General features: G+C 37.7%; 1 protein-coding gene across 13 annotated transcripts in view; it reads left to right on the forward strand.

Annotated features, from left to right (window-relative positions):
* FRRS1 (ferric chelate reductase 1) overlaps window positions 1–13,784 on the forward strand; it is a 108,452-nt gene that overhangs the window by 60,448 nt on the left and 34,220 nt on the right. For all 13 annotated transcript variants that reach the window (XM_028489092.2, XM_055084437.1, XM_055084439.1 and 10 more), the window contains 5 exons: window positions 2,208–2,403; window positions 3,415–3,551; window positions 4,618–4,712; window positions 6,323–6,470; window positions 9,797–9,979. In XM_028489092.2, the coding sequence (XP_028344893.1) occupies window positions 2,208–2,403; window positions 3,415–3,551; window positions 4,618–4,712; window positions 6,323–6,470; window positions 9,797–9,979 (759 nt within the window). The remainder of the gene's footprint in view (window positions 1–2,207; window positions 2,404–3,414; window positions 3,552–4,617; window positions 4,713–6,322; window positions 6,471–9,796; window positions 9,980–13,784) is intronic.

Genomic DNA, 13,784 nt, shown 5'->3' on the forward strand with positions numbered 1-13,784 from the left:
GGAGGCCCGCATACCACAAAAAAAAAAAAAAAAAAAAAAAAAAAATCATACAAAATTTTACATACCTGTAAAAATCATACAAAATCATACAAAATACAAAAATCATACAAGTTTTTCCAGTGCTTGAAGAATGACCTCGTAATATAATAGCTCATTATCCACATTCCATAATTTTAGCTTAAATGTTTCCACGTATAATTCTTTATTCCTTTTCATAACTATGCAATCTGTTGGCATAGATTGCCTAATGAATTAATGTATTCATTTGAAAAAGTTTCCTTAAATCATTAACTGGGAGACCACCATTGGCCATTGTTATTAAAATAGAACTTTACCTTGAGTGGTCAGTATCTGACTAAGGACAAAGAAATTGCTGTTGTCTACTTCTCTCGCTGACCTTGTTTGTTATATTTTCCTAACGAATGACAGGTAGTGGTGTCTTTGTCACTTCCCTTTCCCATCTTATACTTCATGCTCTAATAATTCCCAGTATGCTTTTCCACTTTGCTTTATCCTAAAATCATAATGTTAGTATTGCCCTGAATTTATTCCAGTTCATCTGTTATATTTTGCAAATGAAGAAACTGAGACAGAGATTAAGTGACCTGATTGATGTTATTCAGCTACTTAATGCATAGCAGAGACTAGAAATAAAGTCTTGTTTCCACTTTTACCTGGCAGGAAGTCAGTGCCAAATAAATATTTGTTAAACCAAACTAACTCTTCCCACTGTACCATTCTTTAAGTGAGGCACATTTCTGCATTTAATTTTCATAATAACTTGGCCAAGATCACATGGTTAAAATAATGACCTTGATCCTCTCCAGTAAGCCTTGTATGGTCCTAAAATCAGGTCTGCCCCTAATGAAAGGACCTGGAAGCCATGTTTGAACAGAAGATTTTCCATTGCTCCATTCTTTAGCAGTTATTTTCTTAAATATTGTTTCCTATAGTAATTAACTATTTTCAGGGTTATGCTTTTCCTCTGAGTCTACAGAGAAATCTTGTGCTGCTCTTATGATATAGAATTTTTCAGAAGCTCTTGATTGGTTCATTTGTTCCTTTTGCTTATCGTTAAATGAGAAGAATTCTATCTAGCATCAATGTTTGATGAAAGATGGGGTATAGAGTTGGACCCAAATCTATCTACTTGGTAGCTACTGGTGTAATGTGCAGGGCTGGTTAAAGAGTATAGCTCCAGCACAATTTCTGGTGTCTAGCAGGAATTTCTATAGGTTAGCTCTGGTCCAATGTGGGGTTTATAATTTACATGACTATAAAAGGATAATTTGTTCTAGTGATTCTAAGGGTGCTTTTATTTTTGTCTATGACCATGTATAGAAAACGCCCATTTCTGTGGAGAATGAACTGCCTCTTGAGCTCTTCCCATCTGCAGCCTGTCCACTGTGTGGACTTTACTGCCATATAACATGTCCCTGCCATCTACCTCTAGCCTTGTTAAATACTGTGATTTGCAGGTTCTGCATATATGCACAAAGTGAGCTAGACAAGGGTGGCACTGGTTTTCTGTTAGGCAGATAGTAAGAGGCAGATAAACTGGATGAGAGAAGAAAATTGCCTGGGTTAACAATCATGTTTCTTAATTCAGAAGTATTTGGGCTATAGGTAATAGAAATACTGTTTCTTGCAATTGGTTGTTAGTCTCAGTTTTCAGTGTTGCAAATTAAATTGTCACCATGACTAGTTTAATGGGAAGTTGGGAGAAATCATATCAGAGATTTATTCAGGTGATGATATTTAAATCCAGAAGAAACATTTCTTATTTGTTCTTTAAGCTATTTCTAGGATGAAGTGGAGCAAAACCTTTTGCTTTTACTGGATTATTTTCTTATTTCCCCATCAAGCTAATGAAAGCTAACATTTATTATCTTCCTTGTCAGACGTTTGGCTGTATCTAAATTTTATTAAAACAGTTTTGAAAGGAGGGTTTTCGTTTCCTTATTTTTCAGGTAAGGAATGAGACTTAAGTGACTTGCTTAAAGTTTCACAGTTGGTAATTGGTAGAGCTGAGATTCAAATCCAGGACAAACTTCACATATCACATTCTTTACAGTACATATTTTTGAGAATGTGGTTAACTGACCATTGAAAGTAAATAGTTGTCTAGAACTTACTATCCTGTGATATGAAAGCATTTATATTTTAATTACCTTTAAAAATAATGTGCTTTTAATCTTCTTTTTGAGATGGCAGTTCCTGGATTTACCCTTGGTGCCTTCATACTTCTGTTGCTCGTTAGTTCTGTGGCTAATTATCCTAATGGAAAAGTAACGAAGTCGTGCCGTGGAATGATTCCTGAACATGGTCATACTCCACAGTCTGATCCCACTTGCCGCATCTCAGTGAGTCAGATGACATTCAGGCCAGGGGATCAGATCAAAGGTACTGTGCTGGTATTAACTGTTTACATTTTGAATTTCGCCTTTTTACTGTACATTGAATCTTTATTACTATTGGATTTATACAGTTTCATTTAATCTGTTCATCTGCTTATTTAAGATACTATGATCTTATACTTCTCATTTTTGTGTGTTTAACTACTACAGATGACTATATTACTTAAGTAGTATATTTACTACCCATTCAGAATAGCTGTTTTTTTTTTTGGACACACCACGCGGCCCGCGGGGTCTTAGTTCCCCGACCAGCGATGAACCTGGCCCTGGCAGTGAAAGCACCAAGTCTAACCACTGGACTGCCAGGGAATTCCCCAGAATAGGTTTGAAAATATGCTTTTGTCATTATTTAATATATCTTCATTAACAGTACTATTTACTCAATAGAAATACGTAAAATAAAGCTTATTTTATCTGGCTTAAGATGTTAAACCCTTATCCTTCTTGACATAGTATAATCTCTTGTGTTTCCCTAATTCTGGCAAAAGGTAGGCTGAAACTTAATAGTCTATTAAGGATGTATCTATAACAGCATTTTACAAATTCTATTTTCTGCAACTTTAGAAATGCAGAATATTAATAGATACGCTCTAGCAAAAAGGGTATATGGAAAAATAAATTTGGAACACTCTGTTATATATATTATTTTTCTTAGAGTTTCATACTGCACAGTAGGATGTTAAAGGGCCTGAGACGTTTGCAGTAAAGACAGAAGTATTTACTTTCAACCAGCATTTTTCAAACTACTTTGGCCCTATGGACAACACTCTGACCATAACCTACCTTTTCTTCCCTGTGGAATGGCTATTACATCTCATGGAATAATGTCCTGTGGAACACGGTTTAGAATTTCTTTGACTATAGGATGATTTCTACTGTTTTCTCTCCTGGAGTAGCTTTCTATATATACACCCGATTTGGTGATGTGCCTCCTTTAAACAGTTTTTTTGGGGGGATGTTGTTAAACTCTTAACTTATCTTTTTGTTTGTTTCTTAGTTGCTTTGTCAGGGCCACCATTTAAAGGCTTTCTCTTAGAAGCACGTGATGCTGAGAATTTGAGTGGCCCTCCTATTGGCTCCTTTACATTGATTGACAGTCAAGTGTCACAGCTTCTGACCTGTGAAGATATACAGGTTTGTGTTTAGTTTGAAGCTGATTTCTGTCAGTTTCCATGGGTCTTTTCACTACAAGGTGGTGTTTGCAAGATAAACAATGACATTACCCATGCATTGCAGACATCTGAGTACATTCATGTTGATCAAACTTTCCCCCTAATTTTTCTACTGGCAAGATATTTTTATACAACATACTAGAAAAGGTAGGGTTGTAGCTTGAAGAGTTTATGGCTTTTGATATTTTATATAGTATTGACTCTTATTATATTGAATTTTGAAAGATGTTAATATTGAAGATAGAGTTCTAGAGTGGAACAGAGGTCTAATTTTTGTAGTTAATTAGTTTAATGAACATTTATTATACCAGGAACTTTCCTGCATGGGATATGGTGATGAACAGGACTTGTTCTTTGAAGAGCTCATAGCCTTACACATAAGTAAAGCATATGGACATATGCTATATGGCACATAAGTAGAACGTATGGATATAGGACAGACACATAAGTGGAATAGTATGATGACTTAGATTAGAACCATACACAGGGTGGGTGAGAAGCATAGCAGAGGTGCTGCACACAGGCTGGAGGGAATTGAGAGAGAGAGGAGATGATCTCAGCTAGACCTCAAAGAATGCGTAGGAATTTGCCAGGTGAATGAATGTGGGAAACAAGATTGTTCAAGAGAAAGGAATTACTAAAATATAATATTGCATATTTGGAGGCAGGAATTTTTTCTTTTGATGAATCTTCTGCATTCTGTTTGCATCTATTAATAAAAAAAGAAACTTACAGTATAAATGAAATAATGAGCAGGCTTTATATAGCATCAACACACCCAATATTCATAACTCTCTTCAGTTCTTAAATTTCTGCTGACTCTAGTTTATTCATAGAGCCGGCTGCTAATTTGGTGTCAATCAATCAACATGTATTTATTGAGCACCTGAGTCCCTGTTCTAAATAAAATAGTGTTTACCACAATGCCAAGGTCATGCAATGATAAATTACTTTGCAAAATGGCTGTAGTTCCAGCTATGTTGAGCTATTGAGTGTCTGAATGGTAGTTCTTTTCCATTTTATTTCAGGGATCAGCTGTGAGTCACACAAGTCCATCCAAAAAAACAGAAATTAAAGTCTATTGGAATGCTCCAAGCAGTGCCCCAAATCACATAAAGTTTCTGTAAGTAGAAGAGTTTACAACTCTGTAACTAGTATAATTGAAATAATGATAGTCTGTATCTTTTTTTATACCTTTTGGACATTCACCTGTATGGCAGCAGTGTGGTGTAGTAATGACACCACCTTACTGATGTAAGTAGCTGTTTTGCTTTTTTGTTTGTTTTTTTTTTCAGCATATATACTGAGCAGTTAGCACAGGACCAAGGACCTAATAGACACTTAATAGATATTTGTTGAGTGAATGAAGTGTTGTAGTGCCTTCACACTAATAAGAGCCATCAATTAATACTTGAGTCTATATGGTATATGGACTAATACTTTTTTTTAGATTTGTTTCTGTATTAGTATGAGAATATGAAAAAAAGCAGTCCTGAAATTTGGATGACTTTTTTTTTTGCAGTGTCACAACTTGCAGATTAGATTGTCAAAAAAGTAAGATCATGTGTGCTCCTCAGAATTATGAAATTCAGTAGAATTAGAATAGTACTTCTCTCTTAATCTTACATGCAAGGGGGGAATGGAATGTCATAAAGCCCTATAATGATTCCTGAGTGGTGTTATAGACGTATATTTTAAAGGGTGAATTGCTTTCCTGGCCTGTCACTATTTTCTGCTTCACTTTGTGCACAGGTCACCGGCACACAGTAATGCAGCTTTGCACCTGTATGTTGAGTAGAATGTGAGAAAGGGGATATGACCCCAGTAGGAACTGATGGTTGCTTATGCAGCCTCTATATAGGTTTTTGCTGTAGCTGCCTGTTACACATGGCTTTTGGAATAATTTGACCACTGTGAAAAGTGTAGTAGTAGTATGTTCTCTTATGTCAGGAGTGGAAATCTGTGCACTTTAGTCCCGGGGTCTGACATTCCTGGTTGCTGTGAATATGCCCAGAGAACAGACAAGTAAGAGAAGAGAGAGAGAGAGAGAGAGAGAGAGAGAGAGAGAGAGTAATTAAAATTCATTTGGTGATGAAGTGGAAGAGAGTCATTAGAGATTTGCCTCACACGAAATTCTGTCAGGTATTACAGGCATCCTTGTTTTATTGTGCTTTGCGTTATTTGGCTTCACAGATATTGTGTCTCTTTACAAATTGATTTGTGGCAACCCTGCATTGAGTGGGTCTATGGGCATCATTTTTCCAACAGCATTTGCTCACCTTGTGTCTCTGTGCCACAGTTTGGTAATTGTTGTAATATTTCAAACTTTTTCATCATTATTATATTTGTTATGGTGATCTGTGATCAGTGATCTTTGATGTTGCTACTATAATTTGCTGAAGGCTCAGATGATGGTATTTTTTAGCAATAAGGTATTTTAAAATTAAGGTATATTCATTTTTTTTTAGATATAGTGCTATTGCACACTTAATAGACTACAGTATAGTATAAACATAACTTTTATATGCACTGGGAAACCCCCAAATTCTGTTACTCACTTTATTGTGGTATTTGCTTTATTGTGGTGGTCTGGAACTGAACCTGCAATATCTCCAAGGTATACCTGTATTAAGTGGTATGTCCCTAGTTCATTACTTTTTTTTTTCGATTTGCTTATGGTGGGCCACAATCATGGTTCTGTCTAATCTCACTCTCGTTGGTACTGCATTTCAGAGCCACAGTTGTTGAGAAGTACAAAATCTACTGGGTGAAGATTCCTGGTCCTATAATTTCACAACCAAACGTCCTTCCTTTTACAACACCTAAAGCTACAATAGCATCTATGCCAACATTACCTCCAGTCTCCCATTTAACCAAATCAGTAAGTAACATTTTTATGGTTTCACCAAATGCAATCTAAAGGAACAGCTTCCTTAGAAATTGTGGTTCTGTGCTTGGGAACGTGTAGAGAAGTAGCTGTCCTGGGTTGTGGTAGCAAGTTTCTGAATTTCCTTCAGGAAATCAGGAGGAAGTCTTCATTGTAACATTATGATTTATAGGTTAGAATAAGAGGAGTGTAAGACCCTGCATGTTCAAAATGTGGTTATGACATTCACATGTAGTCTATACTAACCGTGGATATGTTTTCATTTGAAAGTAAATCCGAAGCAGCAGCTTTCTTCCATTCTTTTTTTTTCTTTTTTAAAAAATAAAACAACAACAAAAAACAGCCAAATATCACACATGGAGAGAGAACTTAAAGCTTAAGCTAAATTTAGACAAGATTTGGAGGAGAATCTTGAAATGGTGATATAACTCTTCGATCTTATTTCATTAAGGCCAGTGAGTACTGGGGAATTCTGTGTGTTGAACCACAGAAACTCTTTTGCAAGCTTATCAGCTAGAATTCCATTTAAGCCCTCTGATTCGAAAGAATTACCATTAAAAAAACATACCTTAGAAAGGGTGATGCATGTTAGAAACATTAGAAAGGTTTTACTGAAAGCAATTCTGATAAATTATACTTATTAATTCAGAAGTAAATATAATGAAAAAGGTCTTAAAGTAGGTGATTACAGTTGCAAGAACAAATTTGGGCCTGAATCCTGATTTGTCTAATTTCTGTTTGACTTTGGAAAAATTACTTAATTCCTAAAATCTCAGTTTCTTCACCTGTAAAATGAGAAATAATATCTAGCTCTTACATAGTATTACTATGAGAACTAAACATTGGAATGAATATAAGGTTTCTAATGGCTTTGTACTTAATAAATATTCAGTAAATATTAGTTCATTTTCTTTCTCTTCCTTCTTTCTTGTCTTTTTTTTGGCGGTACGCGGGCCTCTCACAGTTGTGGCCTCTCCCGTTGCGGAGCACAGGCTCCGGACGCGCAGGCTCAGTGGCCATGGCTCACGGGCCTAGCCGCTCTGCGGCATGTGGGATCCTCCCAGACCGGGGCACGAACCCGTGTCCCCTGCATCGGCAGGCGGACTCTCAACCACTGCACCACCAGGGAAGCCCTCTTGTCTTTTTATAACTCTTTTTTTCCTCATGCTAAATAAAGCTCTTGTACTCTTATACAGTGTCCCATTTTGTTTTCCTACTTTTCTACATTATGCAATATAGGATGAGCCATTTGATTACATTATTATGAACTTTTGTTTGACCAAACAATTCAATCTATTATTTGCGCTAGTTCTGAGTTTATTTAGTGTTAATGTTTATTTATTTAAAAGCTGCTTTAGGGGAGTCCACAGTCAGTTTGGACCTGAGCTTCCCAGTAGGAATCTGTTGACAGGATTATTATCTTTCCATAAATTCATATAAAAGGCTTTAGCGCTTTTAAGAGCTTTTGATTGTATCTCTGCACCAAGTTTATAATCTCTAATTATATAGAGGGGTTCATTCAGAGTCACAGGATGATGGCATTTGTAGAGAACTAGGAGAGACCTCAGGGTCACTGCTGCATAGTTAGAGGTAAAGAGACCCTGAGAGAATAAGTTCTTTAGCAAACGTGATGGAGTAAAGGGGAGAGCAGAGATCAAAACCCATGGTTCCTAGCTCCTCGTAGCTTGTTCTCTCCACTCTACTAGGATTTCTCTTTAAGCTCCTGTGAAATAATAAGGAAAAAAATAAAACAGCGTCTGCCTGGTTTCTGTTAATATTTGGCCTTTGACCCCAGTTCCTGATACAGAGCTGCTAAATCCCTTGGAATTTCCTGGATGATGGGAGCATCTTTTGTTCTAATGAGGTGACTCTTGGTGGGCTCCTGTATGGGGGCTGGTCACCAAAAAGACCAAGCCATGATTAGAAGCTTGCAGCTTTCAGGCCCCCTCCCCCAATGCTCCAGAAAAGGGAGAGAGGCTGATTGAGCTAAAAATCCATCATGCCCACGTGATGGAGCCTCCATAAAGATTCCAGAAATATGGGTTTCAGAGAGCTCCTGGGTTCCTGACCATGTGGAGGTGCTGGGAAGGTGGTGCCTCAGAAGTTCTGTGCCCCTTCCTACATACCTTGCTTTTTGCATCTCTTCCATCTGGCTGTTCCTGGGTTGTTATCTTTTTATCAATGTAATAAACTGGTAATCTATTAAGTAAACTATTTTCCTGAGTTCTGTGAGCCATCTTAGTAAATTATCCAACTTGAGGATTAGGTGCTGGAAACCTCCAATTTATGGCCGACCATTCAGAAGTACAGGTGACAACCTGGGGCTTGTGATTGGCATCTGTGATTGGCATCTGCAGTGGGTGCAGTCTTGTGGGACTGAGCCCTTCACTTGTGGGATCTGACACTAACTTCAGGTAGATAGTGTCAGAACAGAATTGAATTGTAGGACACACAGCTGATGTCTCCAAAGAATTGCAGAATTGCTTAGTGTGGGAAATAGCCGCACCCACTTGGTGGCCAGAAGTATTGGTAGAATAGAAGGAAAAATGAGGGTTTTTCTGTACAGTTCCCATTAAATCTAATTACTTAATGTTTAGCTCTCTTCTGAAATGTCGTGTCACAACTCATTCTAACACAAGATAACTGCTTGTTTGCCCTGTCAGATTGTAGAGCTGACATTTTTCAATACTCTTTTCTTATTTGCCACACCAAGAAGCTCTGAATTAAATCATTGTAGATTATTTTTGTTTCTCCCCCACTAAATTGTTCTTACTATTATTTAGAGTGGTGGTATATATAGGAGTAACCATTTTTTCTTACATTATCTTAATGTCAAATTTGAACCTGAATTCTAGAAGCAGAGTCCAGGATCTAAATATAAAACTTGCTAACGGTTTGTTTGTTTGCTTTTAAAAATTCCATCTCTAAAAGCTAGAGGATACCCTTTAGGCAAGAATTTCAACGTGGACGTAAATATTCCCTAAGAAATTCTCAAAATTTACCAGAAACTTTGCTCCAGAACATAATTAACATGAAGTATTTTGTGTATTAAAGGGATTTTAATACTCATGCATAATTACAGTCCAATTAATGTTGTGTCTTCTGAAGTTTAATTAAAATTAATTAAGTTTAAAAGTTCACAACCTAACTACTGCTTTGATAATTTCTAATTTGGGATGTGTCTTTGTTCCCTTGTTTGAATCCTTATTATGAAAACTTATCCTTATTAAAACCCATACTTCAAAGTAGTAGCTCTTCTGTCATTGGAAATGAACTGCCTGTTTGATAATTGACTTTTTTCCACCCTGTCATTTTTCTAGTTCAATGCTTCAGATTGTGGGAACAAGAAGTTCTGTATTAGGCATCCTTTGAACTGTGACCCGGAGAAGGAGCTTGCCTGTGTCTTCTTGTCCTTCACACGAGATGCCAAGTCAGTGATGGTTGAAATGAGAGGTCCCAGTAAAGGCTATTTATCCTTTGCATTTTCTCACGACCGATGGATGGTTTGTACCTCTCACTTACATAAGTGGTAATGAAAGGAGAGTCACTGGGGTGAGCTCTCATCAATAGCAGTTTAGCTGTTTGTTCCAGAGTCAAATTATCATACTTAAGGGAGGAATGGGAAGGGAGGGCAGAGAAACTAACTTAGATTCTAAGTTAAGCAGCTTTGAGTTGGGCAATTACATACCTCTAAGAACAAGGCTGTCCTGAGGAAAGTTAGGACATTAGGAAAGTTAGTTGTATTTCCAGTGGATTTGCCACTTTATTTGTCTACCTCTGTCTGTCTATCTCTGTGATAAACAGGAAGTGCAGTTAAGAAAAAGTTTCTCTGCATAAAATCTCATGTTGTTTGTGATGCTTTTCAACTCCTAGTTTTCTCAAGTGGCCAGCAACGACAGCATGGGTTGCCACTCTTCTTGACCCCCATCGTCGGCACATTTCCCAAACAGAAAATTAAACCTGGCATGTCCAGGCATAAATGGATTCTTTACCAGGTCTACAGAAGGCAGCATTTATTTTCACCTGATTCTTCCTCTCCTTGGGTAGTGCTGAATGGATTAAAAGATTCTGTAGGTGGCAGCCTTGTGCTGTGGTGTGGAAGAGCAGAGTTTTGCATTAGCGTTCTGATTTCCCAGGGAGAGGGAAGAAGGGTGTAAAGGCCAGGACATGTGTCAGTCCTGTTCCAGCAGAGCTGGCTGTGGAGGGGGATGGCTACAAATGGAGAAGGCTTTTTACTTCCACATTAGCAAATGCAAGGCGTCTTTTCTTGAGAGTTTTCTTCCTGTCAGGTTTTAAACTTAACATCACTTTTTAAGGAAATCATTATTTCAAAAAAAGAGAAAAGGAACTCTGAGAATCTGTGATAGAAGAACCAATAATTTCCTTCAAATTGCACTCTAATCACGGTGGTCCTTGTTACGCTGGCTGCAAATATTGAAGGAAGCCAGGTGTAACTTTTTTAGGGGGATGTCATTGCAATATAAGATATGACGTGTATATTTTACTATATAGTTCCAGAATGCACTCACTATCTTTTTTCATTCAACAAAGGGTATACCTTAAACCTATGAGATACAAGACATGTCATCGGCTTCTAAAAAGAACATATAAATTATGACTCTTTCCTTTTTACAGTTGCTTTTGTGGGAAACTTTATACTTGTTCAAATGATGTTGCAATTGTTCAAAACATTTTGCCCATTTCCCTTTTGTAATTACCATTAGACGGACAGCATATCCTTTTGGCTTTTCTCAATGCTGGCAAAAACCTTATGCCTAAGGTGCATAAGGGGGCTGGGTTAAAAATAAAATGTGACTGTAAAGCAATAAGGAAAGTTGGTGGCTTGCTGTTGTGTGAATGGAACTGGCTCTGAAGGAAACTCTGAAGATGAATCCAACAACGGTTAACAATTGGTAGCCTTGTTGGAATAAGTGTGTAGCTTCATTAAGGTGCATGTCTAAGGTAGGGTACACATTTAGATATGTGTTCTAGTCACTTCATTAAAAATATTCTAGTCACTTTGTAGCCAAACTTCATGCAAAAGTATACTAACACATTTCCTTTTCTGGTCACATAAAATCTGTCAGCCAGAGGAAAAGACAGTATTGTTGCAGTGAGTGTTGTGATGAGGAGCCTGCAAGTAGACCAGTTATTTCTAAGTTGTAGGCATAGATGACACAAAAACCTTTATCTCTAATTCAATATATATTTATCCTACTTAGAAATCTTATGTTTCTAGTATAGTACTCATCAACAATGTTTATAAAAAAGACAATTATGCAGGTGCAGTTGATTTACAGAGAAATCCTATGATTATTAAAATCTGTACACCTGTTTGCCTAAATTGGGGGAAAATAAATCATCGTCAAAAATATTTTTAAAGTGGTTAGAAATTGTTATGACCTGCTATTTCTTTTTTTTTTCGGCAGCCTTCAGACCACCTTTACATGACCCAAGGTACTTAAGTCTTTATTTATAAATGATTTTTTTTTTTTTTTTTTTTTTTTGCGGTATGCGGGCCTCTCACTGTCGGGGCCTCTCACTGTCGTGGCCTCTCCCGTTGCGGAGCACAGGCTCCGGAAGCGCAGGCTCAGCGGCCATGGCTCACGGGCCCAGCCGCTCCGCGGCGTGTGGGATCCTCCCGGACCGGGGCACGAACCCGTGTCCCCTGCATCGGCAGGCAGACTCTCAACCACTGCGTCACCAGGGAAGCCCTATATTTTTTATATTTCTGTATCTTTGGTCCTAGAAGTTCCTCAGTTTGAAAAACTTTTCCCTTAATCGCAGCTCTACCTTATCCACATATATTGTTTATTCTCTAAGGCCTAGTTAATGCTATCTTTTCTGATAAGCCTTTTCAATCCTTTGGCCCTACCTAATTTGTCTTTCCATAGCACTGTGTTTAAATCTCTGTTTTATCATATTTCATGTACTATTTTAACTGTCTCCTCTATTAAAACATAGTCTTTGATTGTAAGAACTATGTTGTCATCTTTATTTCTTCCACATGATATTTTCTCATAGAGTGCATTCTAAATGCTGGAATGAGAGGAACAAACAGGGGTAAGAGGTTCTGTCCAATTCAGGGATTTGGTTGAAGCTCCTCATGTGTGTCCTTCCATGCTCCAAATTTGGGGTTTCTACAGCTGCCTGGAGCCTAAGGTTGTCGTAGCACCTTCTCTTACCCTCATTGTAGAGTAGTGAGAATTGAGAGTTACCTCTTCTCCATCCCTGTCATCCTCTCCAGTATTTGGGAGGTCTGCCTTAATGACTCAGTTGACTTCTTATCATCAGTTTGCCTGAAAATCAACCATTTTGTTATATTAAATTTTGTTTTAAATAACAAGAAAATTCCTATACCTCACTGATGATAAACATTCTAGAAAACACACATTGTTTGTTTAAATCAGAGATCAGCCAACTTTTTCTGCAGAGGTCCAGATAGCAACCACTTCGGAATTTGTGGGCCATATGGTCTCTGTTGCAGCTACTCAGTTCTGGTGTGATAGAGCTAAAGCAGCTGTAGATTATCTGTAAATTGGTGGCTGTATTCCAATAAAACTTTATTTATAAACACTGAAATTTGGATTTAATATATTTTTACTTGTCATGAAATATTATTCTTTTAATTAAAAAAAACCATTTAGATATGTAAGCACCATCCTCAGCCTGTGGCCTGTACAAAAACAGGCATCAGGCTGAAGTTGGTCTGTGAGCTGTAGTGTGTTGCGGTTTAAATTATGACGACTACAAGTTTCTTATCTTGAGTTGCACTAATTCTGATTTGAATATAAGATGTGTAGCGGAATAATTTCTTTGCTAAGGTTATGTACTTAAGAGTTAAAACTGGAACTTTTAAAAATAAATTTAAAACGTGTTAGAATATCATATTGGTATTCATAGCAAAATTTAAATCATAACTGGTTAGTCTTGGATCTTGTTTAAGTAGTTTAGTGACTAAAGCACATAAAAGACCTTGTTAGATAGTTTATGGAGCGCAATTTAGAATAGATGAAAGAACCAAAACTATATGCAAGAATTTAAAATCCAGATTATTCTTTTGTACCGTGATTTAAATGTGCTTTAAAGATGCCGTCCAGGGGCTTCCCTGGTGGCGCGGTGGTTGCGCGTCCGCCTGCCGATGCAGGGGAACCGGGTTCGCGCCCTGGTCTGGGAGGATCCCGCATGCCGCGGAGCGGCTGGGCCCGTGTGCCATGGCCGCTGAGCCTGCGCGTCCGGAACCTGTGCTCCGCAACGGGAGAGGCCACAGCGGAGGGAGGCCCGCATACCACAAAAAAAAAAAAAAAA

This window comes from Physeter macrocephalus, chromosome 4 (genome assembly GCF_002837175.3).
Source record: "Physeter macrocephalus isolate SW-GA chromosome 4, ASM283717v5, whole genome shotgun sequence".
Taxonomy (NCBI): domain Eukaryota; kingdom Metazoa; phylum Chordata; class Mammalia; order Artiodactyla; family Physeteridae; genus Physeter; species Physeter macrocephalus.